The sequence below is a fragment of the Spermophilus citellus genome (genome assembly GCF_964194105.1).
Source record: "Spermophilus citellus genome assembly, chromosome: 12".
Classification (NCBI taxonomy): domain Eukaryota; kingdom Metazoa; phylum Chordata; class Mammalia; order Rodentia; family Sciuridae; genus Spermophilus; species Spermophilus citellus.
The window spans coordinates 85,855,065-85,880,635 of NC_138198.1; the positions used below are offsets into that span (position 1 = coordinate 85,855,065).

At 35.0% G+C, this 25,571-nt stretch overlaps 1 protein-coding gene across 1 annotated transcript in view; it reads left to right on the top strand.

The window, feature by feature from the left end:
* TAF4B (TATA-box binding protein associated factor 4b) overlaps positions 1 to 25,571 on the top strand; it is a 131,112-nt gene that overhangs the window by 80,808 nt on the left and 24,733 nt on the right. The window contains exons 13-14 of the mRNA XM_081262847.1: positions 3,518 to 3,574; positions 17,448 to 17,552. Coding sequence (XP_081118973.1) covers positions 3,518 to 3,574; positions 17,448 to 17,552 — 162 coding nt within the window. The remainder of the gene's footprint in view (positions 1 to 3,517; positions 3,575 to 17,447; positions 17,553 to 25,571) is intronic.

A 25,571-nucleotide genomic window follows, 5' to 3' on the forward strand; every position in this document is an offset into this window, starting at 1 on the left:
TCTCTCCAGTAGTCAGTAACTTGGCTCTTATCACCTTTAATATGTTTAATGTATGTCCTGATTCAATTTAGCTCTCAACTGATCAGTCTTTCAATGTAACTAATGTGACTAATGTCTGAACTAGCCATGTTGCTGTCATCTCTGTTACTAGTAATTCTCCCAACCCCATTTCATTGTCCATTCGATTAATCACCACACCCATTGACCCATGCTTCAATGAAGTGCCCCAGACTTTTACCAACCTGTATTCTCGGCCACTTGCCCATACCTTGGTAAGGTGCCTCAGCCCTGCACAAGGATGGGGGCACATAGCCCTATCTCTTTGCAGTTTCTACTGTCTCAGCCTCAGCCCCAGTGCTGACCCCTTCCCTGGGACAGGCAGGGAAATAGGACAGGATGTTCTTCCTTGAGCCCACAAGTGCTATAAGCAAGCACTCAGCCATTGTAATGAGGTGGTTTATTGGTGCTTTATTTCCAGTTAAAGTGCTGTAAACAAGGTCATAAACTATTAAATACTAGTCTAATAGTTATTATTGGATAAAAAGTATGATACTTTCTCTTGGTCTATTGGCTTTTCCATTTTTCACCAGACAGACTTCTAAGTATTGGAATGCCCCAGATTTCAGTCCCAGGTCTTTCCCTCCCTCTTAATTCTCTCCTAAGATTAATTCCAATTCAGTATACATCCTGAAATTCTGGGCTTCTATAGCTAATTGCCTGCTTCATATTGCTTCAGTGGCTAATAGGCATCTCAAATTTATTATGTCCAAAAAGACTCTGATTTTTCCCTCCCTCTTGCAGCTTTTCTTAATTCAGTAGATGACACCCATCATTTGCCAGATGTTCAAGCCAAAAATCCTAGGAGTCATCTTTAGCTTCTTTCTTTCTCTTCTTCCCACATTCAGTTCACTTCCTGTTCATTCCCAAAATGTGTTCGTGGTGATGTTTTTATCACCACCGTCACCACTGTAGCCTAAACATCTTTTATTTGGACTTTTATAATACCTCCTAACTGATCTCCTTTCCCTTTTACAATTTCTTCATCATACTATTGTGAGAATAATATTTTCATCACAAAAACAAAAATCTTTCATTGGCTTCTATTGCATTAAAAATAAAATCCAAACTTTTTACCAAATTTGATAAGGCCTCACATGATCTTGCCCACACCTCCCTCTTGCCTCAGATTGCTCCTCTCACTCACTCCACTCTGACCTTATTCCTGCCTCTTTTGCTCCCAGGTATTGAACCCAGGGGTGTTTAATGCAAAGCTATATCTAAGCCCTTTTTGTAATTTTTGAGAGGATCTCAATACCTGCGAAGGCTGATCTAGAATTTGTGATCCTCCTGCCTCAGCTTCTTGAGTAGCTGGAAATGTGCTACCACCCCTGGAGGTCTCACTGACTTTTTTGTTCCTTGAGTATGCCAAGCTTGTGTCTGCCAGGGTTTCTAATTAGGCATCTAAAACTGAACATTGGATTCTTTCCCCCTAAATCTGCTCTTTGTTAGATCTTTGGCTTCTCAGAAAGTTTAAATTACCATCCTTTCTTATTGCTTAGGCAAGGGTCCTAAGAGTCATCCTTGTTTCCTCTCTTTATTTTCTATATTCAGCCCATCAATAGCCTATTTGGCTTTAACTGCAAAATGTGTTTCCAGTCTAATCATTGTCTTCTTTGCTGTGATGCTAGTTCAGTCTGCATTCATTTTTCTCTCACTCAGTCTCTTACCCACAACAGTTGCTTTGGAATGGTCTTCTTATTGCACTGGGTGCCAGTTCTTTAGTCTTGAATCCCTGCAGTGCCCCCTCTACATAGCTGCAGAAGACCCCTTTTGAAAGGCACCTTAGGGACGACTCCCTCTGTGCTTTGGACCCTCCAGTGGCTTGTTCTTGTAACTGAAATTAACTCCTCTACAAGGGAACACATGATCTTCAGTCTTTCTTCCCTTTAAACTTTATATTTCAAACATAGGGGCTTTCTCTCTGTATTCAGTTATACCCAAGTTTGTTTCCATTATAAGGCTTTAGTATTTGCTGTGCTGTCTGCTTGGAATGTCATTTCCCCCAGATCTTTACATGGCTGCTTCTTTTTTTCTCATTCAGACATCTACTCAAATATCACTCCTCAGAGATAACTTCCCTGTCAACTAAAGAAGTACTCACCAGTCTTGTCTGTTCTATCACATCATTCTATTTATTTTCTTTATAGCACTTATCAGTATCAGCATTTTTTTGTATTTTTACTCATTTAAAATTTTACATATCATACATATCAAGTGTAGAACAGTGATCCATAGTGTAATATTTATACTATGAATAACCAATAAATGGTGGATGACTAACAAAGATGTAATACCCAAATGTGCCCATTATGCTGGAGCAAACAATCATATACACACATGTACATGCATATTTATCTATAAACATGTACACATTTTCATTCTCTCAATATTATAGATAGAATAACAAAAGAGTCCCAGACAAAGTTGTTTTAGTAGATTGGGAATTAAAATGGAGAAAAAAAATGCATGCTTTAGGTACAATTTAGTATAGGTAGTTACGTGTTTGAAATTAAAAGCCATGCTGAAGCCTCTTGTGCTTTCTTTTAACAAAGGAAACCCTCCAACCCTTGTGCTTTTCTTTAACAAAGATATTGGTAAATTCATAAAAAATATCAGTTAAGCTTAGTAAATAATAGAATACTTCTTAGTTTTTTTTTAGCTTGTTAGCTGTGTTTAGTTAGTGAAGATTGAATTTTATAGAGAAAATACACAGATTTATAGGAGTTAAGTAACTGTTAGGATGAATAAAAAGATCCACCTATCCCAAGCATGTTTTCTTGTGAATATATATTTATGATATCAGAAATGAGGTTTATTATGTTTTGTTTTATGATTAAATTATGTATAGCTAATAGCTTGTTTTCTTATGCCAATCTTATGAAAAGTGGCAGTCAGTAAACATTTATGAACATTTACTTGTGCCTGACATTCTAATATATGTTATAGAGAAGATACTTTAATGAAAACGTTAAAATGTATTTCCTCCTTTTTAAAATTATGCTTTTAAAAGAGAGATTTGTTTCAAGGTGACTGAAGTTCTTGATTTTCATGGTCCATGAAATAGCATGTTTTCCCAAACTGCTTTTACCTGAAGATGAGCCCAGTGTTGATTGTTTTCATTCTTTAGGGCGCCAACAGTTCTTCTTTTCTTTTTCTTCATGTGTACCATCCATTTTTTAGTTTCCAGTGTTCCAACAAGAACGTCATGCCTCAACTGGACCTGACTGACATTGTTAGCATCATTTCAGTATAAGCTTCCTCCAGGCTAGAACGCAGCAGCCGGCCCAGATGATGAAGGGGGAGTAAGGGCAGGAGTACAGCTAGACTGGATTGAGGCATTGCCCCTGGAGCTAGGATTTTCAATCACAAGTGAAATTGTCATTTATTAAATATTTAACTGCGACTATGGTGTTTAGATGCTCGTAATTTCTATTAAAATTTTCTTTTCCTTTGATAGAGTCGTTCCAATAAAGAAGATCCAGAACAGCTGAGATTAAAGCAGAAAGCCAAAGAGGTAGGACTTTCAAGTCACCATGCTTGCCTTTGTGTTTGAGGGAAGGTTGGCAGCTCTCTCCTGGCAATTAGGTCAGGGTTTATTTTGCTGTTGCATACCATTTGCAGAAGCCTTGGGGAAGGACGGGAACTGCTGAAGGCAAGGGCAGTACTTCAAATGAGGTCAATGAGTTATGTGCTCTCTTTTTAAAATTTACTTTCAAGGCTTAGGCCTGTCTAGAAATGACTCTTTGTAAACTTCAGCAGTGTACTTGGAGGAGTATAGTGTGGGATTAAAAAAAAAAAAGAAGAAACTTTTGAGATTTAGCATCTGGGACTGTACAATAGGCTACATTTTTCCAGGGTAATTGTTCGTTTTGTAAATCTGATACTGCTTATAATTCTTTGGCTGGGAGGCGGTACTGGGATTTAGTTTTAAATGGAAAATGCCTCTGGCTTTTAATTTTCTGGGCCCAGCAGTTTTCTGTTCTGGAATGGAGCCCTTGTTTCACACAGTTCATGTTTAGCTGCAGGGGTTTTAGTTTATAGCTTAGACTGGTTAAGCTTTTACTCCCAGAGGCCTCTGCATAGCAACTGTAGAAATCAACAAATAAGTTCATTTATGTCTGCAGCCTCCTCTCAGTAGCTGACTTTTTACATTTCCCAATATCCATTTCCTGACTTTTCTAGCCCCAGAGAAAAAAGCTCCACTAATTGGAGCTTATTTTAATTGAGCCTTAATATTGGATCTCACTGGAGTTGCCCCCAGAGCTGCTGAGAACAGAATGAAATGAAAGTACCTAAGGTTGAAGATGTGGTGTGTGTATGATTGTGTGTGTGTGTGTGTGTGTGCACGCACGAGTGTGTGCATGCGTGAAAATTTTCACTTGACCTACAGATTCTTTTCACTCCTGAATAAATCATCAAGCCTGTTCACATTTCTGATTAAGGATCTGACAGCAGACGATAATAAAGACAATTGAGGTGTGAGACGTGTGATATGGAGCTGAAGAAATTGGTTTCTATAGTTACTTGACTGATTTCATGCAATTTTTAAGGATCTTTGTGCTAAATAAGAGTGATTTCCTGAGCAACCTTTTTTCCTTAACTGTGCCTCTTGAACTATGAAATTTGTTGTTGCTTAACATTGCTGCACTTGGCTCCTAGGTGCCAGCAGCAGCAGGTTATTTATGAATGTTTTAAAGGCCCTTATTGTTTGGATTAATGTAGGAGCTGAGGCAAAACAAATGGAAATCTAGTAAGATTCTTACAATCAGTGTGTTGTGTTTTCATTAACATACAGAAGGGAAATACATGAACTCTGGTAGAGAGGTATCAGGGTTGGGACAAGGAATGCCAGAAAGGGAAAACATTAAAAGGAGTTGAAACCACTTTATTTTCAACTAAATATTTCTCGTACTAAATTCTTTTCAGTGGAAAATTTATCTAAAAATGTTAATATGAGAAATGTACTTGTCTCTTTCATTAAGCAAACCTGGCTTGTTGATAGATTATTTGGGGATATAAAACCCCATCTTGCTCTTTGTTTTAATTAAGGGCTGCCTGGATACTTACCTCACTTTCTCCTACTTGTATTCCCTTTTTGGAAAACATGTTTCTGAAAGCTTACCCCTTTAACCTTAAAGATCTCACTCTTTCTGTTCTTCCTTCATAAACATCTGTATCTTAGGTCAGTTTTTCCTTTGGTGTTGTTTAAATTTTTTTTTTTGAGTATGTTGTTTGTTGGATTTTTTTTTAAGTATTCTGTTTAATTATTCCCTGAGGCATGAATTGGTAGACAGAATTTTTCAAAGAATATTCAGAGAGACAAACAAAACAAAACCCCACTGCCTTTCTTACTGAGAACAGGTAGTAGCAAACCTGTTTATTTTCTTTCCCTTTGCACCTCCACTTTCTTTCAAACAACATTAAAAGAACTAAATATAATTTCTTTCCAGAGTATCTTGAAAGTTTTCTATTTGCTTCCTGCTGTAAATCCTCTTTGATCAAAAAGGTAATCAAATACATGGCTTTGATCCAAGAACAGAGCCACTCTGTATTAGTTGCAAATGTTCAAAAGTTAAATATTGTCATTTTTGTCATCTTCCTGTCCCCAAAGCTGTTAGTAACTTTAAGGTTCAAAGGACTTCCCTTCAGAATCAGTTACACAAAGGTACCATATTTTATTTGGTTGCATATTGTCCCTACCTTAATATGGAGTTGAATTGTTCTCTTGTATGGTAATGTGTAAGGTTATGCACTAACCACTATCACCTTGACATAAACTATAATAGTTTGGTTTGTTATTCTTTCCCCATTTGACTCTCTGGACAGTTGTCTTCATTGAGTTGTAAAGATTAGCATGGATTTCTTGATGGTGATTAATTTAGAGCTGCTTTGCTTTCCCTTTTTAGGTAATTGGTAATTCCTTCCTATCAAGCTCTTCAGAGGAAACAGGTTAATGCCAGTATAGAATAAATGAAGAACTCTGAAGAACTGTTTAGAGAAGTTGTAGGCTTTATTTATGCTAGAAACGTTTCAGCAGTGATATTTATCATATAAATATTAAATCATAACCTGAATCACCTTCATAATCTATGTTTGCTTTCAGCCGTTGAGGATGAGTTTTGCTCTTGATCCTTTCTCTTGAGATTATTCTTTTCTCTAATATGATTTTAAAGGCTATTAAATTCTTATGCGGATGAATTGTGTTAAATGGGGTAGGTTTTAAATGGAGATATCCAAAATTTTTTTCAGTTCTTCCTGTTGATATGTTTCAATCTTGTCATTCTCATTAGGTACTTTAATAAAAGATAGACTATCTCTGGGTTTTCTTGCTCTCAATTCATTGAAGTGGCTCTTGCAATATAGTGTTCTTATGGACCTGACGGGTTATCTATTTGAAAACCTTGTTGTCTGGTAAAATGTCTGTGAATATCCTTGTCATGCAAATATTTCATTTCAAATGTAGGTGCTTATCTTTTCACTAGTCTTTTTTGCTTCAGTTAAAGAAAAAAATAGATTCTTTATGTCTTATAACTTTAAATTTTTAATACTAACACTTTCAGAATTTCCATTTGCAGGGGGATTGTCCTAGATACCTTACCTAAAATGTAAATGCTCTTATTCTTCCATTTCACCATTATGACAAGTTTTAAATAGATTACTAATTGCTAAATTCTAATTTCAAACAAGCAAGCACATCTTTGTTTAATACAGCTGCAGACTTGTCCGAAATGTGTGGTGTATGTCCTAGATTAACTTCTAGCCCTCAGTGTTTTCTTTTCTTACCACATCATCCAAAATTCTGCAGAGCAAGCCATCTGACCTTGCAGTTCAAAAATCCTGATTTCTTAAAACATTTGTTATATATTTTGTGGCCCTCATTTTCTTTTAAATTTCTTCTTCTCCTTTGGGAAATGTGAGTTCAGTGCATCTGTGCAAATTGAGACAAAGAATTTCTTTATTTCTTTTTAACAATTCCTAGCATTCCCACTTTCATTTTTTAATCAAACAGTAGAAGGGAGAAAAAGGAATACAAGCCATATACCTTCTGGCACATTGTCTTTGCAGAGCAACCTGTAGGAACTGGGCAAAAGAATAAGCATTGAATGATTGAAATATATAAGAGATTAAGAAACAAGTGCTGTGAAGACCTTTTTAAGATTTTTGTTTAAGGAAATCATAGGATATTAAAAAACCCTACAACTTTCCATAAAGCAATATAAATTGTGTAAGAAATGATATACTGAATTATAAGGCTCATTACTATTTAGAAAATATATTGTTTAGTTATGAGAGAGGGAAAGTTATTTTTAGTATGAAATTTGAAAAGATAGAGAGTCTGTGAAATGTAATAGTTAAGCTAACCATTAACATAGCAATTGTATTTAAACAATGTTGCTTCTGCATGGGCCCAAATGCATGGAACATTGGATGGGGCAAAAGCAAATTTGTCATTAAGAGTACATTCTAGCCAGGCATGGTGGCACATCCTAGTAACTTAGGATGCTGAGCAGGAGGGTCACAAGTTTGAGACCAGTCTGGGCAATTTGGCAAGATTCTGCCTCAGAATAAAACTTGAAAAAGACTAAGAGAGGATGTAGCTCAGAGTTGGAATACCCCTGGGTTCAATCTCCATTATGGAAGAAAAAAATAAGTCCATTCTTATTTTTTCTCATAATCAAATTGTGGCAGAATGGAGAAGATATTCTTAAAAAAATTTTTTTTAGTTGTTGATGGACTTTATTTTATTTTTATGTGGTACTTAGGATCGAACTCAGTGTCTCACACATGCTAGGCAGGTACTCTACCACTGTGCTACAACCCCAGACCGAGAAGATATACTTAAAATGACAAGTTATAAAGAGCTCTTGTATGACATATCTGAGAAACAACGATTAACGCATTAGTAATCTAGGACAGTGATTCTCAAACTTTAATGTGCATGAACATTATCTGGAGGGCATGTAAAAATACAAATTTCTATGCCCCACACCCAGGGTAAGGCCTGAAAATTTGTGTTTCCAGCAGATTCCCACATGCTGCTCTTATTGCCATTGTTTTTCTACAGATCATATAGAACCATTTGTCTAGGAGGAGAAAAAAGGAGGCTTTAATTTTTATTTATTTTCCCTTTAAGTGGTCAGTGAAGGTTAAACAAAATGCCGTGATTTGGAAATCTGAGATTTAGCATGTTGACCTTGGAAGACTTCAGTTACTATCCAGAAGATTTTTTTCCCTAGAACCATGAAGGCTACACAAGATTTTTGTTTTAATGTGTATTTTCACAAGAGATGTGTATCTTAACTTTTAGATTAAGAATGTGTGTGAGTCTAAAGAGACATATCACTGTCCCAGGGTAGAAGAGGTACATATTATAGAAAAGAAAAAAGCACTGAATTTAGATAAGGAATCTTGGATTTCTATTCATTCTGCCATTATCTAGATCTCATTTTGGGGAAGTTACTTTTCTCTTTGAATTTACCTCATTCATTTGTTTTTGTGGTTTGGTTTTTTTTTTTTTCTTTTTTGGTGGGGGAATATTTAAAACAAATGTAAAAATACTTGCTCTGCTTGTGAAACAAGGACATCATAATTTAGCATGAGAAAAAAATCAGCAGCTTAAAAATATTAGCCATGGGAACACTTTAGGTAGGTGGTCTGCAAAGCTCTTTAGAGATAGTTCGAGATTGACAATGATATTTTTGTTTCCCGTATTTTTATTGGTGCATTATAATGATGTATGATGCTTGGGATTCTTTGTTACATTTTCATACCTGCATATGATGTAACAATATAATTTGTCCAATATAATTTCCTAGTATTTCCCATTTCCCTTCTCTCTTAACCCTCCCACTGGTCCCTTTCCTCTGTTCTATTCCCTTTGTTTTTTATGAGATTCCCTCCTGCCCACCCACCCAACAATTTCTTTTCCTCTTGCTCTTTAGCTTCCATATATAAGAGAAAAAAGAACCCTTGGCTTCCTAAGTCTGGCCTATATCAAGTTCCATCCATTTTCCTACAGATGACATAATTTCATTTTTCTTTATGGCTGAATAGAACTCCATTGTGTATACATATCACATTTTTTTTTAATCTCAGCATGGATATTTTAAGTTGGTTTCCTTCCAGATTACTCAGAAGAAATTAAGAAGAAGAAGAATAAAAAAAGAGAGTGTAAGGACGAGAATTGGGTGGAAATCAAAGTCTTATACTTTATGGTAAATTAGAATAATTATAAATAATAACTATGTTTTGTTTAGCATTTTAGTTTTTCTGAAGATAGGGATGAAATTCAATATCTTAGGGTTTAAACTTGCTTTTTCCTGTAAGATTTCTGTGCTGTTTGTTGTTAAGGTTTTTTTTTTTTTTTTTACTGGGAATCAACCCAGGAATACTTAACCACTGAGACCTTTTTATATTTTACTTTTATATTTTATTTTTATATTTTACTTAGAAGACAGGGTCTCACTAAGTTGCGGAGGCTGACCTCAAACTTGAAATTATCATGTCTCAACCTCCCAAGCCACTGGGATTACAGGCATGCATCACTGCACCTGGCTATATGTACTAACTTTAAAAAAATTTTTTATTTATATATAACAGCGGAATGCATTACAATTGTATATAAAGTATATTGACACCAATTTGTATCTTCATACATGTACTTTGGATAATGATGTCTATCACATTTCACTATCCTTGCTGATCCCCTTCCCCCTCCCTTTCCCTTCCACCCCTCTGCCCTATCTAGAATTCATCTATTCCTCGCATGCTCCCCCTCTCTACCCCACTATGAGTCAGCCCCCTTATATCAGAGAAAACATTTGGCATTTGTTTTTTTTGGGATTGGCTAACTTCACTTAGCATTATCTTCTCCAATACCATCCATTTACCTGCAAATGCCATGATTTTGTTCTCTTTTATTGCTGAGTAAAATTACATTGTGTTTCCATGCCACAGTTTTTTTTATTCATTCATCCACTGAAGGGCATCTAGGTTGGCTCCACAGTTTATCTATTGTGAATTGTGCTGCTACAAACATTGATGTGGCTGTGTCCCTGTAGTATGCTGTTTTTAAGTCTTTTGAGTATAGACCAAGGAGAGGGATAGCTGGGTCAAATGGTGGTTCCATTCCCAGATTTTCAAGGAATCTCCATACTGCTTTCCATATTGGCTGTACCAATAATTTGTCCAATATAATTGGACAAATTATACACTGCAGTGTATAATTTGTATAATCATACACTGCAGTCCCACCATTAGTGTACCTTTTCCCCCACATCTTCACCAACACTTACTGTTGTTTGTCTTCATAATAGCTGCCATTCTGACTAGAGTGAGATGATATCTTAGAGTAGTTTTGATTTGCATTTCTCTAATCGCTAGAGATGATGGACGTTTTTTCACATATTTGTTGATTGATTGTATATCCTCTTCTGATAAGTGTGTGTTCAGGTCCTTAGCCCATTTGTTGATTGGATTTTTATGAGTGCTTAGCTTTTTGAGTTCTTTATATACCCTAGAGATTAGTGCTCTACCTGATGTGTGAGGGATAAAAATTTGCTCCCAGGATATAGGCTCTTTGTTCACTTCACAGATTGTTTCTGTTGCTGAGAAGAAACTTTTTAGTTTGATTCCATCTCATTTATTGATTCTTGGTTTTAATTCTTGCACTATAGGAGTCTTATTAAGGAAGTTGGGGCCTAATCCCACATGATGAAGATTAGGGCCTACTTTTTCTTCTATTAGATGCAGGGTCTCTGGTTGTATTCCTAAGTCCTTGATCCACTTTGATTGAGTTTTGTGCATGGTGAGAGATAGGGGTTTAATTTCATTTTGTTGCATATGGATTTCCAGTTTTCCCAGCACCATTTGTTGAAGAGCTATCTTTTCTCCAATGCATGTTCTTGGCACCTTTGTCTGATATAAGATAATTGTAGTTTTGTGAGTTAGTCTCTGTGTCCTCTATTCTTTACCATTGGTCTACCAGTCTGTTTTGGTACCAGTACCATGCTGTTTTTGTGACTATTGCTTTGTGGTATGGTTTAAGGTCTGGTATAGAGATTCCACCTGCTTCACTCTTCCTGCTAAGGATTGCTTTAGCTATTCTGGGTTTCTTATTTTTCCAGATGAATTTCATGACTGTTTTTCTATTTTTATGAGGAATATCTTTGGAATTTTGATCAGAATTGCATTAATCTGTATATTGCTTTTGGAAGTATGTGCATTTTGATAATATTAATTCTGCCTATCCAAGAGCAAGGTAGAGCTTTCCATCTTCTAAGGTCTTCTTTGATTTCTTTCTTTAGGGTTCTGTAATTTTCATTATATAGATCTTTTACTTCTTTTGTTAAGTTGATTCCCAAGTATTTTATTTTTTGAGGCTATTGAAAATGGGGTAGTTTTCCTCGTTTTTCTTTCTGAGGATTTGTCACTGATATACGGAAATGCCTTTGATTTATGGGTGTTGATTTTATATCCTGCTACTTTGCTGAATTCATTTACTAGTTCTAGAAGTTTTCTGGTAGAACTTTTAGGGTCTTCCAGGTTTAGAATCATATCGCCAGCAAATAGTGCGAATTTGAGTTCTTCTTTTCCTATACATATCCCTTTGATTTCTTTTGTCTAATTGCTCTGGCCAGTGTTTCAAGAACTATGTTGAATAGAAGTGGTGAGAAAAGGGCATCCCTGTCTTGTTCCAGTTTTTAGAGGGAATGCCTTAAATTTTTCTCCACTTAGAATGATGTTGGCCTGGGGCTTAGCATATAGCCTTTATGATGTTGAGATATGTTCCTGTTGTCCCTAGTTTTTCTAGTGTTTTGAACATAAAGGGGTGCTGTATTTTGTCAAAATGCTTTTTTTGCATCTATTGAGATGATCATATGATTCTTATCTTTTAAATCTATTGATGTGATAAAGTACATTTATTGATTTCCATATGTTGAACCAACCTTATATCTCTGGGATGAATCCCACTTGATCATGGTGCACAATATTTTTGATATATTTTTGTATTCTATTTGTCAGAATTTTATTGAGAATTTTTGCATCTAAGTTCATTAAAGATATTGGTCTGAAGTTTTCCCCTTTTTTTTTTTTTTTTTTTTGATGTGTCTTTGCTTGGTTTTGGAATCAGAGTGATATTGGCCTCATAGAATGAGTTTGGAAGTGCTGCCTCTTTTTCTATTTCCTGAAATAAATTGGAGAGTAAATAAATAAATTGGAGTTCTTCTTCAAAGGTCTTGTAGAACTCGGCTGTGTATCCGTCCGGTCCTGGGCTATTCTTGGTTGGTAGACTTTTGATGGGGTCTGCTATTTCGTCACTTGAAATTTATCTGTTTAAATTGTGTATATCATCCTGATTCAATTTGGGCAAATTATATGACTAGAAATTTGATGCCTTCAATATTTTTTATTTTATTGAAGTACAAGTTTTCAAAATAATTTCTAATTATCTTCTGTGTTTCTGTAGTGTCTGTTGTGATATTTCCTTTTTCATCATGTATGTTTGTGATTCCCCAGCCCTTTTTTATATTTTATTTTGAGACAGGGTCTTACTGAGTTGCTTAGGGCCTCACTAACTTGCTGAGGCTGGCTTTGAACTCATGATCCTCTTGCCTCGGTCTACCAAGCTATTGGGATCACAAGCATGTGCCCCTGGGGCCTGGATACTATTAATATTCTTAATGATGAAGGCTGACTACTTTATTTCAAAGATTAGGAAAAAGACAAGATATTTGTTTTTAACCACTATTTTTCAGTGGTATACTAATAAGTCCTTGCAGGACAGTAAGGCAAGAAAGACAAATAAAGGCTAATTAGACCAAGACAGAGAAGTAAAATAGCTGGTCTTTTAATTTTCTTAAATGTATCTTCCACCGATCAAAATGTTTTCATTTCTCCAAAGACCAGTTTGTCACTTTTTTTTTTGGATGCACTTTGGGTATTATATCTAATAACTCTTTGCTAGACTCCAAGCTATGAAGATTTTCTCCTATTTTTTTCCCTAGATGTTTATGGTTTTCCATTTTGAGTTAATTTTTATAAAAGGTCTGAGGTTTAGGTCCAGATTAATTTGTGTATATATGTGTGTGCATAGATGTCTAGTTGCCTGTACATTTGTTGAAAGACTGCTGGACACTAAAGTGGTAAGGATAGGTTTTATTGATAATGTGCTATTGCAACAGGCAAAGTGGTTCAGTTGAATGGAACCAGCCTCCATTGATTGGTATAGAAGTTACTGGGCGTTTTATTTATTTTTGTCTTGCCATTTACTTGTATCTTTTAACTTTTTTATTTGTTTTTTTTTTTTTTTAGAATTCCATGATAGTAGAGTGTATTTTGACATATATACATGAAGTATAACTGATTCTAATTAGGATTCCATTCTTGTCGTTGTACATGATGTGGAATTTCACTGGTGGTGTATTCATATATGAACATAGGAAAGTTATTTCTAGTTCATTTTACTATCTTTCCTATTCCCATTTCCCCTCTCCTTCCTTCATTCTCCTTTGTCTACTCCACTGAGATTCTGTTCTTCCCTCACCCCTTTATTTTGTCTTAGCATCTGCTTATCAGAGAGAACATTTAGTCTTTGGTTTTGGGGGGATTGGCTTATTTCTCCAGTGCCATCCATTTACTGGCAAATACTATAACTTCATTCTTCATGGCTGAGTAATAATCCATTGTTTATATATACCACATTTTCTTTATCCATTCATCTGTTGAAAGGCACCCAGGTTGGTTTAATAGCTTAGCTATTTGAATTGAGCTGATATTAACATTGATGTGGCTTTTTAAAATGGAGAATGTGGGAGTAGAAGGGCATGAGTGGGAGCTCAGTAAAGTTAGTGAAATGAAAAAAAACCTTAAAATGGGAATGGGGCTTGGTCTATTTGAAGCCCATCTGAGTTTGCTAACTGTTGCTTATTGAAGTTAGGCACTTCTCTTCCAGAACAAGGGCCTCATCTTCCGGTGCTGGCTAGAACAAATATGTAATTCTTTTGGCAGCCTTGAGTTTTCTTAGGTAGGCCCTTTCTTCAAGAATTGATATCATTCTAAGGATGCAACCTTGAGATGTTACAAACCATGTCAGCATTTTATTTAGTTCTTTTTAAACCAGTGTTGAGGCTTAGTTGAGAAGTGGATTCAGAGGAACATGGGTAGAATTTGGTCAAGAAGAGAATTTTTTATATTTCTCAAATGAATTGTTTTCCAACCTGATCAAATCCAGTTGGCTGTATTTATACAGGTCTTCTTTTTGTTCTGTTCCATTAATCTGTCTGTTTCTTTGCCAGTATCACATTATTTTTATTATTATAGTCTTATAGTAAGTCTTAAAATCACATAGTATAATTCTTTCAATTTTGTTCTTTTTTTTTATCAAGATTAAACCATTCTAATTTATTTGTCTTTTCATATAAACTAACTTTGTTAGCAGCTGTTTATTTTGTCGTGCTGGGAATTAAATCCAGGGCCTCATGCAGGCTAGGCAAGTGGCCTATTACTGAGCTATGTCTAGCCCCCATATGAAATTTAGAACCAACTTACCATAGCTGCAACACCAATTTTATTGGAATTGTGTTAAATGTGTAGGCCAATTTGGAGAGAACCAAAATCTTTGTAATGTTGAGTCTTGTGATCCATTAACAGAGTGTGTCTCTTATTATGTGTTTTGACTTTACATCTTGTAGTTTTGCTAACCTTATCTATTAGTACTAGAAGGATTTTGGTTTTGTTTTTCATAGATAACTTGGGAATTTTCTGCACAGTTAGTCATGCAACAATTTTGTGTCCATGGATGAGCCTCTAAATCAGTGTCTGTTTCTACTAAACTCAACTCGATTGTTGTCATCTTCAACCAGTTTTGCCAAATCTGCAGTCTTGCCTAGAACTTCCTCTTATTCTAGTTTTGAGTGTCTGGTTTCTCTTTTTTGTGCTGGCTAAGATAATATTGTAGAGAGTTTGTTACAAGTACAGGGCCAACCAGAACTATGATCAGTTTCCAATTTTCTGTATGTTAGCAAAATAGCATTGTATGTAAAACTTAAGAAAACCAAAGTAATCATTTGTAGAGTAGAGAAAATTATTTGCTACATAGTTTGGGGAATTTGAAGACCTGGGTCAATTTAAAAACATTTTACTTGGTATGACTACCTTGCAGATTCTTTTTCTCTACAGGGAAGAATTTTAAAATATAATTTGATTTGTGCTGTAGGGTAGATTAACTGAATTTTTTTTTCTTTTTTGTCACCTAAAAGTTCTGGATTGTGGCAGCATCAAACTAAACTGTATTTTTTATTAAAAAGACTAGCAGCAACAAAATATTTTAGAACTTCTGAAAACACTTTTCTAATTATTTAAAAGAAAACTCACAGTTTAAAAGGGATTCTGTCCTTTATTTTGTGGAGCAAATGGAAAATGATTCTTAGTTCACTTCCTTCCTTTCTTTCTTTTTTGATACCAGGGATTGAACCCAGGGGTGCTTAACCACTGAGCCACATCCCCAGCCCCTTATATTTTTTATTTTGAGACGGAGTCTCACTGGGTTACTTATAGCCTCACTAAATTGCTCAGGCTGGCTTTGAACCTGTTGTCCTCCTGCCTCAGCCTCCCAAGCCACTGGGATTATAGGCATGTGCCACCATGCCTGGCTCTTACTTTACTTTCTTTGATTAGTTGTTTAAATACATTCTTGTTACTATAACAAAATACCTTAGACTGGGTATCTTATAACTAATAGGATTTTATTTCTCAAGTTCTGGAAGCGGGGAAGTCCAAGATCAAGATGCCATTTGATTTGGAGTCTGATGAGACCCATTCCTCATATATGCCTTGTTCTCACTGGGTTCTCATATGGTGGAAAGAGCAAGGAGTCTCTCTTTCATCCCATTTGTGAATGCTCCATCCACTGGAACTAGTCACCACCCAAAGGTCCTGCTTCCTAATACTGTTACCTTGGGGGTTCGGATTCAACATTGAGACACAGACATTCAGACCATATCAGCTGTTTTCTACTTTATTATTCAGTTACTATTGGATTACTCATTGTTTTTCTTAATATTCAAATAAACCGAAGTTATCTTAAAGTGAGTATTTATGCAGTAACATAAATAACATAAATTTCAGTTCTAAGGATAACATTACACAGACTATTTCCTATTTTTATACTGCTTTTATTCATTCATTTATTTGTTTTGTAGTACTGGGGCTTAAATCCAGTAGTGTTCTACTTGAGCACCAACCTGTTTTATTTTAAGACAGGATCGCACTGAGTTGCCCAGGCTGTTCTCCTCTCTCAGCCTCCAGAGTCATCAGGATTGCAGGCATGGCACCATTGCGTCTGCCTTCATCCTGTTCTTAAAAAAATAAAAAAATTTTTTAAAAGTATTTAAAATTTGGTTAATGCTCTTTTGAAGAATATTGCCAGTGTTTCTCCATAGGTTACCTTCATTTGACTGTCTTGATCCTGTTAGAATAAGTGACTTTCAGCAAGCCTCATCTTCTTGCCTCTTTGTCCTCTCCAGTAGTAAGGTTTTGATGGGAATTGAATATTGTTCCTCTTTTGGAAAAACTTAAAGAGACAAATTTAGAAGTATTTTGCTTTTACTTTCACACTTTATTTTTTCAAAAAATACCTAAATGACACTTAGCTGCCTTGACGAAATGATGCCGTTTCTGCCTTTCATAGGACATCTTTCATGTACATATTCAGAAATTATACCTTGTAGATTCGGGCATTCTGGATTAGTGTGATGAAAGCTATATAAAAAAAAATCACTTCACTTTTTTTCTGTGAAGATAAATATAGAGTAAAATCCATGATTTTTATTTGCAAAGGAGGCAGCATGATGTATTAAAAATGTTTGTAATTAACGCTTGGTTCCAAGTGCTATTTCTTTCTGTTATTACTTGTATGACTTTTGAGAAGTTGTCATAGAATCTCACTGTCTCCATTCGTAAACAAAGGATGACATATATATTTAATTTTCATATGTTGAAGTAGCTTTTTAAAAAAAATCTGAAAGGTTGACTTTAGTGGACCAGTCTTTCTCCAACTTGATGTTCATCATATTCTTCAGACATTTCATAATTGTGCTTAAACCAGGGAGAAATTGTGGTTTAGATGCCTTTCTTTTCTTGTGTCCTGTACTCCCTTTACCTAAGTTTTTTGCCTCTTCTGGATAAAAACTAAGGGCTAAAGTTCTTGTTTCTGGAAGCAAGGAGTCAGAAAACATGCCCTTGGGTAAAAGGGAATCTAATATTTATTTTATACTATAACTTTATTTGGGGAAATATACAGAAATAGGCTTAGTGATCAGTTTCTTTTTTTTCTTCTGAGCATGAGTATATATAAACATGGTTGGTTTTTTTTTTCCATCTCCTAGTTACAGCAATTGGAACTCGCCCAGATACAGCACAGAGATGCTAATCTCACAGCTCTTGCAGCTATTGGACCAAGGAAGAAGAGACCACTCGAATCTGGAAGTGAGGTACTGACATAGCACCCATTATTTTATTTTTCATATCAAGCAAGCATGCTAAAAAGAAGCAAAGAGATGGAAATAGTTTGCCCTGCTCTGCATGTTGTTGCTCCCAGACTCTTAGACAATTTTTTCCAGGTTTTTAAGATGTATGTCCCTTTGAAAATTTATGCCTACTTTTACTTACTCAAACTTCTTCTTTTCCCCCCATCTCCAGTTGTACTGAGTCTATTTCAACTTTTTGTTTCTGTGTATTCTTTCTAGAGGTTTTATATAATCTTTTCCCCCTCTGTTTATCTAAATCTAGCTCATCTGTTAAGATTGAATCTGCTATCTTATTTCTTCCCTGAACCCTGATTATTCATTTCTACACCAACTTCTCCTTTTATGAGCACTGAATGTGTTTGCATGGCTTAATTGTTGTCTTATTATTTCTTTTTTTTTTTTAAAGAGAGAGTGAGAGAGAGAGAGAGAGAATTTTTAATATTTATTTTTTAGTTCTCGGCGGACACAACATCTTTGTTGGTATGTGGTGCTGAGGTTCGAACCCGGGCCGCACGCACACCAGGCGAGCGCGCTACCGCTTGAGCCACATCCCCAGCCCCAATCTTATTATTTCTTGAAAGAATATGTTTTCTTATCTTAGATTATAAACTTCTTGAGCAAGGATTATTATCCTATGGGCTTATGTTCCCTGTAGAACTGACCGCATCTATATGCTCAATAAATATTGTTAATTGTTTGATTAATACTAAGGAAGGATCTTATTTATATCTTCAGAGAAATTATTTGAAATATTAGTCTTTGAGTTGAATTATCAGAGCTGACTGAGATAAAGGTCCCATAAGAGCACTGGGATGGGGTCAGCAATAAAAGAGTGACAACTCATCTGTTCTGCCCATAGAATTTAAATGTACTTTGAGGCAGCTTCCTACCAGCCTTGACCCTGAATATTGACAGTTCCTAAGCAAATGCCAATCACCTTAATAGAAGAAAGATTAAATAATTCTAATTATTTTTTATTTCTAATGTAATATGTTCCTTGGCCCCTACCCAATCAGATGTAACTACCATTTTGTTTTTTTATATCTCTTCAGAAATATTTTATGAATGTGGACATATATCAAGGTGTATTCACAAAGCTATTTGTTTGATTTTTTTACTTAAAGATCAAACTATACCTATTGGTCTGCCCTTGATATTTTCTTCTTCCCATAATCTGCTTCATATAATTTCTTTTTCTACTCTTTAAAGGCATATCACATTACTGTATTTAGATAAACCATAGTTTTTTTTTTCCAATCAGTTTTTCAACAAACATTAGATTTTTACTTTTATTGCCTCAAAGAACACCCTTATACTTACACTGTAGTGTGCTAGAACAGTGCAGCTAGAGGTGAAAATTTAGAAATTGAACCCCTGGATTGAAGAATATGCATATTAGGAAAACCTTTATGGAAAAACTCAAAAATGTATGCAAACAGTCTGAGGATATAACTCAGTGGTAGAGCACTTCTTATCATGTGTAAGCCGCTGAATGCAATCCCCCCAGTATTGGGGAAGGGGGATAATGAGCCTCCATATACCCACCACCCTGCTCTACCAACTATTGATTTAGGCCTGACCTTGTTTCATTTATACCTGCACTAGGTAAGTTTTTCACCTCTCAAACTACTTGAAAGTCAAGCCTACATTCATTTATTCACAGCTATTATTTATTGCTTTTGATTTTTGATAACTCTTAAAATTCCCTCTAAATAACATTTATCAGTTTTTAATATCCATTAGTGCCTATCTCGTATATTCCCATTAATACTGGAGACTATGTTTGCTATCTCATGATTGAAAATGCAATTTGTAATAGTGTTTAAGTGATGAGTAAATTGAGTAATTTTTCATGTGTGTACTGACACATTCAGTTGGCCTTTTTCCCACTGAATTTTGTGTTTTAATTGATAAAAAAAAGTTATAAAAATCCCCTCTCATTTTCTTTTCAGTTTGTATGGGCTTTATTCACCTAAAAGTTTTTACCTTTATTCATCTAAAATTTTAATTTTTCTTTAAATTTTTCTTTCATTTTTAATTTTTCTTTCATTCTGTCTTTTAGGATTGTTTTCTATTTAGAAAGTCCATTTGTAACTAGTACTTTAATTATTTTATTTTTTTAGGTGTAAATCTTTGGTTCATGCAGTTCAGATATAGGTTTAGCTTTATTTCTTCCACCCTCCCCTATTCTCCTCTGGCTAATAAATTGTTCCAACACTATTTACTTAATAATTCTTTCCCTACTGATTTGAAATGCCACCTTTATTGCACACAGTTTTGTATCAAATGCAAATTTTCATATGTATTTGAGTCATTTCTGTACACTGAACCAATCCTATCTAATAGAATTTTCTATGGTTATGTTGATAATGCCACATATGGCTGTTGAGCTCTTAAAATGAGGAAATGATTTTTTAATTTTTTCAAAATTAGCATTATTTTAATAGTCATATATGGCTGGTAGCTACTATATTGCACAATGTGGAAGGACTATTCTCCTGGTGGATAGGGGTGTGTACACAAACATACATACGTGTAAACACACTAGGGATCAAACCCAGGGCCTCACATGCTATGCCAAGAGCTCTATCACTGAGCTTATATCCCTAGCCTCTGTACATCTATAGCTGTTTACATATTTATACTAAAGCCTTTTTCTTTTTTTGACTTAAGCCATTTTTAAGTGTATAGTCATATAGTATTAAGCATATTTACATTGTTAAAAAGATCTAACTTTTTCATCTTATAAAACTAAAATTCTATACCCATTACACAATTCCTCATTTCTCCCTTCCCTAACTCTCTGGTCACCCCCACTCAACTTTTACTTCTATGAATTTGACTTCTTGGATAACTTATAGGAGTGGAATTGTACAACATTTGTCCTTTGTGATTGGCTTATTTGACTTACCATAATGTTCTCAAAGTCTCATATGGCAAAACTAGTGTAATGGTCAATTTGAATTTTCAACATGATTGGATTAAGAGATACCCAGGATTAGGAGGATTTTGTGTCAGTGAGGGTGTGTCTAGGAATGATTGGCATGTGGGATATTAACTGAAATGGAGACCCTCCCTAAGCGTGAGCAGTACCAACCAGTAGGTTGATGTCTTGGATGGAATAAAAGTTGGAAGACCAAAGCAGCAGCAGCAGCAGCAGCAGCGGGTGCAAGCTCCACTCTGCTTGAATGGCTTCTTGAATACTGCTGTGATCGTGGGATTCTCTCTTCTTCACTCTTCCAACGCAGACTCTGAACAGTGATTGTCCAGAAGGCTTAGGTCTGAAACTAGGGTAACACCCTTGATCCCTCTTGTTCTGGGGCTTTAGCCTCTTTGATTGTGTAGCTGCTGGTTCTTCCAATTCTCCAGCCTGCAGGCGGCCATTGTGGACTGTCCAGCTTCTGGTCTGCTTTTCATAATTACACTTCCTGTTGATTCTGTTCCTCTACAGAACCCTAATACAACTAGTCCAGTAGAGAAATTTTCATTTCTACTTTTCTAGTGTAGGACAACCCACTGCCCCATTTTTTTTTTTGGTTCACGTATATATCAATGTGTGTAAATATCTTATTAAAATTGGGCATGCTGTTTCATCATCATTAAGGACATTATAAATAGGCCTTGTTAAGCATAGTTTCTCTTTTATGAGAAGAATAATTAATAATTTTTCATCCACGTAGTTATTATTTATAATATTATAACTCATTTGAGAACAAGTTGTAAAGATGTCTAAGTTCCTTTCCTACTTTCCTATTCTAGTAGCATTATATAACAAATTATTTTAAATGCTCACATGCAGGAAATCATCATGGCACATGGGGTTATACATATACATTGGATTTAGACACATCTGAGTTTCATGGTTGCCTCTGTTAGACTTTGTAATTTTGGACAAATTCTTTAAACCCCAGTCCTCAATTAGCCTGCTCTGTTAGATGGGTATAATTACCTGCCTTACAATGCTTTAAGGATTTGTTTATTTGAAGTACTTAATTAGTTTCTGGCCTCAGATAAGTGCTTAATAATTTTTAATATTTATCATCATACTTATAACACCATATTTCAGCCCTAATTATTCATGAATTTGAAATGTTAATCATTAATTTCTCCATTCATTTTAGTCTTGTTTGAGTTTGTCACAAATTTAGAGGTGTTAAATGTTTTCCAATTTATAGATCAGATTTTTAAGTGTTTTTTATTCATTGTATATTTGAGTCCCTAGGAGTATTACAAGAAGCAAATGTGCCATTTGTCTTCAAAGCAGTGTTAAAGTCAATTTATGTGACTTACCTCTTAGTATTAAGATGTAAAAATATTTAATTTTTTTCTTTCAAAACAGATGTTTTGTAGTTTGGATATAAATATATTGAACTGCCTGGCTCCCATTGAATTGCCTTGAATTTAAGCTTAGGTAGCCATCAGACATTTGGTTAATGCTATTCTGAACTGAACTATTTCTTCAATCAAGTGGTGACATTTTAGTATAATTCTTATCTGAAAATTAGCTGAAAACTACTTTTATTTTGTTGATTTTTATTCATGATATTTTAACCATAAGTCTTTTTTTTAATATTTATTTTTTAGTTATAGGTGGATACATAATATCTTTATTTCATTTTTATATGGTGCTGAGGATCAAACCCAGTATCTCACATGTGCTAGGCAAGCAGTCTACCACTGAGCCACAACCCCAGCACCACCCCCCCACACACTTTTTAATGGGAAACAGGAACCCTGATGCATGTTCGTTCAGTATTTAAGTACATTGGTGATTTGTTGGCTCCTCTAATAACTTGAATTGCATTAGTCAGATTGTCTATTTATTTCCTTTATTCTCTCACAAATAAGATAGAAATGATGCATGAAATAGTTTTTAGTTTTAATATTCTGTATTCTGTAAATAGGCTTTGTTATTTGCTTCATCCTTTATATGTGAGAACCTGAAATCATGCCTATTTGATTTAAATTTTAGAAAAAGCATATAATCCCAGAAGGAAGCAGAATAGGGTATGGTTCTCTTTGTTCAAATCCAGGCTTTTTTTCTGTTAAATGGAGAGTTGTCAGTTTGGAAGGCTGAACAGAATAAATTTTTTTTTAATTCAGAAAGTTAAACTTAGTACCTATAAAATTCAGAAATTACCATTTTTTTTGTTGATAGTAAATTGGAGGAATTAGTATTTTTTTCTGTGATAATAAAACAAAGTGTAAAACTTCCCCTTTCCTTAAAAATAATATATTTGTAAAAGATGTATATTTACCTGGCCTTTGAAAGTTGATACTAATATCTTTAGAAGTCTTGGTAAAGCTGAAAAGCACCAGATACTGTCTCCTCTGATTGTCTTGACAAAGAGCAGTCAGTACCAGTTATCATTTTGAAGCAAAAATTTATACCATAAGTCTACTGGCTTGGGGGAGAGAGTTAAAATTTACTACAGTGGAATACGTTCAATATATCCTTAATTTACTGATGTGGTTTGAAGTGGATGAAGTTAGTTTTTTAATTAAGTAAGCTGTAGAGATATTGATATAGAAAAACAGAAAATTCTTTAATATTTATCATATTTGCTTGTGTGTTTTATGTATAGATATTATGCAGATAATGTGTTTGGGGTTCTTTGGAATTTTAAAACTTTACTTCCTGTGTTAAAGATCCTTGAATCAGAAAGAATCTGTCCTTTTCCCCCATTAGCAATGCTTTTAAATAGTTCTGTGCTATATTAATGGCCCAACATTAATAACAATGTTTTTTTGTTGAAATATAAGAGTAGGTTCATTTTAACCTTAAAATATGTCTTTAAAAATTACATGATTATATATAAAATCATTTTTTGGAGTTACGAAAGTACAGAGAAGGGACCCAACTTCTTAATGGTCAGATTTAACAATTTTTAGACTTTATATTGCTGTGAAAGCCATGAGCATTCAGTAGAAACCATACTTCAAATTTTGTATATGTATTAGATATACCTGGTATATTTTGCTTAAAATACACCTTACACAGTATTCCCTTTCTCCTCCGAGTTGTTTCCGTGTTTCAGTGGTATACTCTTTCTGGGAAGTGAAAGCCAGCTACTTCAGTACAAGTGATGATGCCCCTGATTTTTAAAACACTAACAGCTTAACAAAAAATAAAGTCTGAGAAAGCTGGATGGGAGTGTCCTGAAAAGGCAGTGATGGCATCAGAGAGGATTCTACTCAAGAGTACTTGGAACTCTGATAGTTGGTGTGTGTCCATATGAGGCAAAAGGATATTCAGGAAGCAGAGTGTGATGGAGTCCGTTACTTTGTCTTCTTCAGAGAAGATAGTATTAGGGATTTATGGGGAAAAGTAATTTTCTTCATTACTACTTTCCTGTGAGTTCATTCCAGCCTTTATTGGGGATACAGCTTCCCCCGGATGCAGCACTAGGACCTGTGGTAGTCCTCTCAAACATAGACTTCCCTCACATTTCTTTGTATCTCTCAGAAAATATTGTTTTGTTTTTATTTTGTGCCTTTTCTATTCCTACCTAATTTATAAAAGGATAATTATACAGAAATATTAAAACCAGAACTCCTTGGAATATAATACTTAGATCAAAGTTCAGGAATAACTTTCTGAAAGTGTTTAAACTAGCATGAATTTATCTTGGTATATAATCCCTGAGATTATTTCTGGTGTTAGCCTTCCATAAGTCTCTTAAGATTATTTGAAATGAAGAGTAATCTCCCTGAAAGAGTATTATAGAAAGAAGATCACTCAGTCAACAAATGATAGTGATTTTGTCGGGGAGGGAGATCTCTTATGTCTGCCGTAATACTGCTTACTTACTAGAGCTTTTTATTTAAGAGGAGGTGTTTGACTATGGTCACGTTGAACATGTCTAATTGGTATAGAAGAATAGGAAAAATAGCTCTTAAGTTTCTTGGATATCCTTTTTGAAAGATTCCATGTATATATCAGGTTAAACCATGTGATCTTGCCCATTTTATTGGTGAAAATGAATATATAATTCAATTACATATGCATAATTCAGAAAATACATATATGCTGGGCTTGGTGGCACATGTAATCCCAGTGGCTCAGGAGGCTGGGGCAGGAAGATAGCAAGTTTGAGACTAGCCTTAGCAAATTAGTGAGGTCCTAACCAACTTGGTGAGACCCTGTCTTAGAATAAAAGAACTGAGAATGTAGCTCAGTGCTAAGTGCCTCTGGATTCAATCTCTAGAACCAATAAAAAAAAAAAAAAAACAAAAAAACAAAGAAACAAAACATTACATACCATTAATAGTTTACCTTCATCAAGCAATTAGAATGTATTATTTTCATTAGACTTCACAATTTCTCTGTAAGCTTATACTGTTGCTTTCTCTAAATGAAAAATATGAGTTACAGAGAGGATTAGTTGCCATCTAAAATTACATGGTTATTAAGTAGAGGAACCCATATACACTTCTACAGAATTTGGTGTTCGTGTTCTTATTCAGTATGATCCCATTATAGATCATAATGGGATCATATTGAATATGCTGTACTACAACTTGTAGAGTAATCTATTTTGGACTTTGTATTAGCAGGGCTCTCCAGAGAAACAGAATCAACAAGGTATATATAGATATCTAAGAGGGAATTTTTAAATGGGACTTAGCTCACACAACTAGGGAGGCTGGAAACTCCTATGATATGCTGTATGCAACTTGGGGATACAGGAAATTTGGTGGTGTAATTTAGCCTGATTTTTGAAAACCAGGGGAGCCAGTGATGTAACTCTCAGTCCAAGGCAGAAGAGAATTGAATATTGGTATAATTTCTGGAGTAAGAACCTGGGCTCTGGTGTCTAAAGGCAGGGGGGCATGAGTGTCTTTGTTCCAGAAGACAGCAAATTTGCCCTTCTATCTTTTTGCTCTGTGGGTCCTTTGTGGATTAGATCATGTCCTCCCAAATGGTGAGGGTGGATCTTTTATATTCAGTCTACTAATCAAATGCTAGTCTCATCTGAAAAC